The 5,487-nt window shown below is 49.2% G+C and overlaps 1 protein-coding gene across 1 annotated transcript; it reads left to right on the top strand.

Annotated features, from left to right (window-relative positions):
- On the top strand, positions 1-4,109 carry SPATA31G1 (SPATA31 subfamily G member 1). The gene is given in 5 exon segments (XM_054583295.1): positions 1-231; positions 607-1,292; positions 1,604-1,614; positions 1,748-4,024; positions 4,027-4,109. Coding segments are annotated over 5 exon segments (3,288 nt in total).
- Positions 4,110-5,487: the final 1,378 nt, after the last annotated feature.

Genomic DNA, 5,487 nt, shown 5'->3' with positions numbered 1-5,487 from the left:
ATGGACTGGCTGATAGAGGGCATCCTTGGGGCTGAGGGGGACAAGGGGCTTCTCAGGAGCCAGCTGACCCATGCCCTGGCCTGCAGACACTGTGGCAGCAGCTGTCTCCAGAGTACAGGGAATATAGTGACACTATTCCTGTTCGTGGTTTGGCAGATCCGGAGGTGGTGGCAGCTTGGGAGCTGGAGACATCTTCAGCCCTGGTACTCTGGGGACATGACGCATGGCAAGGTGGGTGACATAGATGTGCTTAGAGCTAAATGACTGTTGACATCCCATGTGAATTTTGGTGAGGAGTCATTAAAATGAATACGAGCCCAAGTGAGTGACTGACTATAAGCCTTTAATGAGGCTGGGTGACTGACCACTGATACTAGATTTGAAGCCAGGTGAGGGATCACTTACCATAGATGTAGGATTATGTAAGGAATGCCAGTCTCCACATGCCATTAACATTGGATGGGTAAGTGACTGTTGACCACGGATGTGGGGCCAGCTGAGTAACCGTTCACTCTGGATGTGGAACAGAGACTGAGCTTCATGACACATCTTGTATGTCTGAAAAGATACTATTCATGCCTGATAGTATCTTTCTCCATCCCCCAGGGCCTACTACTGTACTGTGTGGTTTTCCTTGGTCATTTGTGGAGGCAGAAGTCAGAGGAAGAGGAAGAGGAAGAAGAGGGAGAAGAGGAGAAAGAAGAGGTGATATTTCTGGACCCACTGAAGCCATGTTCTCTTCCCAAAGAAGCTCCTGTTGGAGAGCAAGCCACCACAGCCCCATCCCAACCATCCTGTGATTCTGAGAGCCAACACAAGATGACAGGGACACCAGAGTTAGTACTCACACAGACCCCAAGCCCTTCCAGATCATTTCCCACCTTTCAGATCCTTCCCAACTTGCCTGTGAGGTATAAGACAGCATCGGGGAGTCGTCTACAGCAGAGAAAAGGCCAGCTCTTCTGCGGACTCCCTTCTCTGCACAGTGAGTCCTTAGAGGCCATCATCCTGAGCTCAGATGGCTGCTCTCCCTGGAAGTTACCTGTTGGTCCTTCTGTCTGCTTCAACAAGCTTTCCTTCCTGAATAGGTCCAACCTGCTGTTTCCTCAGTATTGTTCCCAAGCCCCGCTCCCTATGCATAAAGGGCATACTACGAAAGATGTGGAGACGTTCCCCAATCCTCAGCAGCTTCCCCCTCCATCTTCCCCTTCTGTCCCATCACTACCCCTCCATCTTAAGTCTTTTCCCATAGACCACAAAGGAGACCATTCTGGTGCTCAGGCACCTACACAGTGGCTTATGTGGCAGAGAGCAGTCCCTTGGGTCTCTGAGGATCAAGCTCTGCACCCACAGCCTGAACTCCAAAGAACAAGACCCTCCAAGTTGTTCCCTTCATCTGAGGTGTGGTGGGGGATGCCATGGGATCCTGGCCTCCCACAGCACATTCCAGATTCACTCTCTACCTCTCTGCTGTATCCCTCTAACTGTCTGAGAGTCTTGATGAGGCTTGAGAGCCCAATGAGAACCACAGTGCAAAATGAGGACGCCAAAGCCTCTGAGCCAGCAATGCCAGTTCCCAGCCCAACCCCAGACTCTCTGCCAGAATGCCAGGGGGTCAGCTCTATAGGAGGCCTGTATGGATCTGATGACCTCTGGGAAACCACAAGGCAAAGAGAAAATCCTCAGTTCTCTAAGCCTCCAATCCTGGTCCCTTGCCAATCTGTAGTTCCCATAACAGAGCCTCAAGAAACTAGACCCCAGGGAGTTCCACCTGGATGTGAGACTCAGTGGAGAACCACAGGACATAAAAAGAGCCCGAAAGCCTCTGAGCCCCCAATACTGGCCCCTTACCAACCCTCAGATTCTCTGTCAGAATCCCAGAAAGTCAGCTCTGAAGGAGGACCTCTTATACCTAGGGACTTTTTGGGAACAATGGGAGACAGACAGAAGTCTAAGGCCTCTGGGTTTCCAATGCCAGCCCCCTGTCCTCCCTCAGACCCCCTGCCAGGACTCCAGAGAGGCAGTTCCCTGGGAGATCCACCTGGATACAAGTCCCACTGGGGATGCAGAGAAAATTCAGAAAACCCACAGGCCTTTGAACCCCCAGACTTGGACTTCAATCTAGGGTTCTATGGAACCAGCCCTACATGTGTCCCATCAGGATCTGAGACTCTATGGAAGGGCATACAAAAAAGAGAAAATCTTTGGGTCTCTGCAGACTCTGTTTTACCTTCCAGTCCTCCCTCAGCCTGTCTGCTAGAGTCTCTAGGGATGGGCCCCCAGGGAGTCCTGTCTAAGTGCAAGGCTTTGTGGGAGACCACAGGGCAGACAGAGAACCTCTGGACCTCTGAGTCTACAGCCCCTGACTATAGTCAGTCTGTAGCTCCCATTCCTGAATCTTACAGAGTCGATCCTGAGGGAGGCCCCATTACATCAGAAACTGCATGGAAGAACATTGAACATTCCAGGAATTCTTGGGCTTCTGAGCCCCCATCTCTGCCCCTCAGCCCATATCCAGCTCTCATACTAGAACCCCTCAGAGTTAGCCCAAAGGGGGTCCTGTCTGATTATGAGGCTAGCTGTGGGGACACACAAAGGAGAGAGAGCTCCTGGTCTTCTGAGCTCCCAGCTCCCAGCTTACCCCCAAACCCACACGGAGCTAGACCACTGGGAGTCTTTTCTGACTCTGAACCTGTCGGGGGGCACATGAAGCAGGAAAAAGTCTGTTGTGCTCCTGTGTCTCCATTCTGGGGCCCCAGCCCACCTCCAAACTCTATGTCAAAGTCTCACTCAAGTGAGCCTATTGGAGACCAAAGCAACTGTAAGACTGAGGAGGCGGCAGTGGAGCAGAGAGGGAACAGCTGGGCCACTGAGCTCTCAGTCCCAACTCCTAACACATTCTTTGCTTCTGTACCAGATCCACACATTGACCTTAGGTTTGTGAGGAGGAATGTGCAACTAAGAGAGATCCCCCAGGGCCCCAGCCTTCCAGCAGCAGATCCCCTGCAGCCAATACCCTGGCCTCCCGCCATAGCTGAAGCTTTGAAGACTCGGCCCAACCAGCCTGGCCTACCCAAGGAAGAGCTGCTCCCAGGAGTTAAGGCAGAGACCCCACCCTCCCAGAGGCAGGATGTCCCAGAGGTGTCCACCCACTCTGGGATCCAGGCCTGGCACTGGAGTAGAGAATTAGAACTCAGGCTGACGAAACTGCAGCTGAGCCCTGCTTCCAGATCCCCTGGCCCAAGTGAGTCATCTGGCAGTTCCCCTGCCCTGAGCTTCATAACGCCAGGCACTTGGAGACTTTCTTCCTACTCCTCACAACAGACTCATCACCCCAATCTGTGCCCCCATTCTTCAAGGTGTCACCCCCCAAAAGCTGAGAGTACAGTAACTCAGTCTGTCCAGTTCTTGCACTGTTATCACTCCCAGTCCTCTTCCCATCCTCAGCCACACTGGTCTGGTAGGGCAGAACAAAGGTCTCAGAGAGAGGAAAGGGAGAAGGCAAAGATGGTGGCCCTGGTTCCACCTCAGGGACCACGTGTTTACATGGAGGCTGATGAAAACTGCCCAGGCTTCAGAGAGGCCTCATACCCTGTGGTTCCAGTCTCAGGTGACAGGCAAGACAAAGCTTCAGTCCTATCTTCAGCCAAAAAGAGAGAGCGCCCCAGGAAACCCAAAGCAGAAGACTACAGAGGAGGGGATGCAAGATTGGGGTCATCCACAGTTCCAGGGAAGAGCCATCCAGCCCAGGCTGGAAGACTAGTGGAGGCCCCTGTAAACCGACTTTTCCAAAGGAACCAGAGCTCTCTACACTCTGCTCTCCCCCAGCAGCTTTACTCCAAGGCTACAGGTTCCCAAGATAAGGGAGAAGCAGGGCTGAGAGCTGGTGATATTCTGATCCCTCGGCACTGTAAGCACTGCCCTTGGGCCCACATGGAAAAGCATTTCCCTTCTCGCACACCTCCAGCTTCCCTTACCAGGGGTCTGCGAAAGCTTCTAGCCAAGTGTCTGAGTACCCGTGGGCCCGGCCCACCAAATCCAGTCAGCATGAGGAAAAGCTGGTAGTGCTGACACCTGAGGGCTGGGGAAGCAAGCAGAGGAAATCCTAATAAACTAGCTGAACTAGACAAATCCCACTCATGTCTTTTTTGGAGTCTGGGATACTGGGAATGTCAGTTCCCTATTCACTTCTGCAGCAGCTATATTGCCTCAGAATCAGGCAGGTCCTTAATGAGCTCAGGATTCTGCAGGCTTAAATTTCTTTTCAAGCCCTTCACAGATGATAGGTCTGGGGTCCACACATTCCTTTCTACAGGGTGAAGCTGAAAGGCCAGGGGAGCACAGTCCAGTGCTGCTCTTGAGAAAAACTTTACAGCAAGTGAAAAGAAAATACATCTATTCACATGAGCACAATAAGTGTGGGTCTAGGCAGACCCAGTGCATGCCCAGGTATGGTCCTCTTCTCCATTCACTTGACCCACAAGTTCTTCATGTATTTTTCCAACCATTTCTTCTCAGCCTTTTGCTTTTTTTCTCTCCCTGGGTCAGCTCAACAACCATTCATTCCCAAGGCTACAAAAACAAGTGCTTTTCATGTTTAGTGGCCATCTGGATTTCTTCTAGATTTGCCTGTTCATATCCTTTACCCCCTTTTCTACTGCACTATTTGCTGCACTATTAGTTTTCTACTGCTGCTGTAACAAATTCCCACAAAACTATACAAATTTACTTTGTCAGAAAAATAAAATCAATAGGTTGACAGGATTGCATTTTTTTCTGTAGTCACAGAGTTAAGAGTCATTCCTTGTCTTTCCTGGCTTTCTTGAGGCTGCCCACACTCCTTGGCTACCAGCCCGTTACTCCATCTTCAAAGTTAGCAAATGCTTCCCTCTTCCACTTTTAAAAACACCTGTAAATACACTGGGCCCACCTAGATAATCTGAAATACTATTCCTATCTTAAAGTCAGTTGGTTAGCATCCTTATTTCCATTTACAGCCTTAATTCCCTTTTCCATGCAAAATAACATTCACAGGTTCCTGAGATTAGAATGTAAACATCTTTTGGGAGCCATTATCCTGCCTACCAAAAACATTAACTCAACCTATTATGTATGTTGCAAATATTTTCTCTCAATCTGTGGCTTATTTTCTAATTTTAAGGTGATTTTTACTGTACCAAAGTTTAAAATTTTTATGTAGTGAAATCTACCAACATTTTCCTTTATGGTTTCTAAAGTATTTTCTTCTGGTACTTCTATAATTTTATATATTAATGTTTAGATTGTTAAGCTACCTTCTGAGATGGTAGGTGAAAATCTAACCCCTCCCCAAAAGTAGATGTCCAATTTTACCAGTACCATTTAAAAAATTTAAATATATATAAATGTCTTACACCCATTTCATTAAGTGCAATATTTCAAAACATGGGTAAAATTTTAAGCATCTCTAGACTTCAGATCCACACATCCAACAGCCTACTAGACATC

This window comes from Pteronotus mesoamericanus, unplaced genomic scaffold (genome assembly GCF_021234165.1).
Source record: "Pteronotus mesoamericanus isolate MK-2021 breed Mesoamerican mustached bat unplaced genomic scaffold, CSHL_Meso_final contig_73, whole genome shotgun sequence".
Classification (NCBI taxonomy): domain Eukaryota; kingdom Metazoa; phylum Chordata; class Mammalia; order Chiroptera; family Mormoopidae; genus Pteronotus; species Pteronotus mesoamericanus.
Note: the sequence above shows the minus strand (reverse complement) of the source record. Positions and strands in the feature narration are given on the sequence as shown.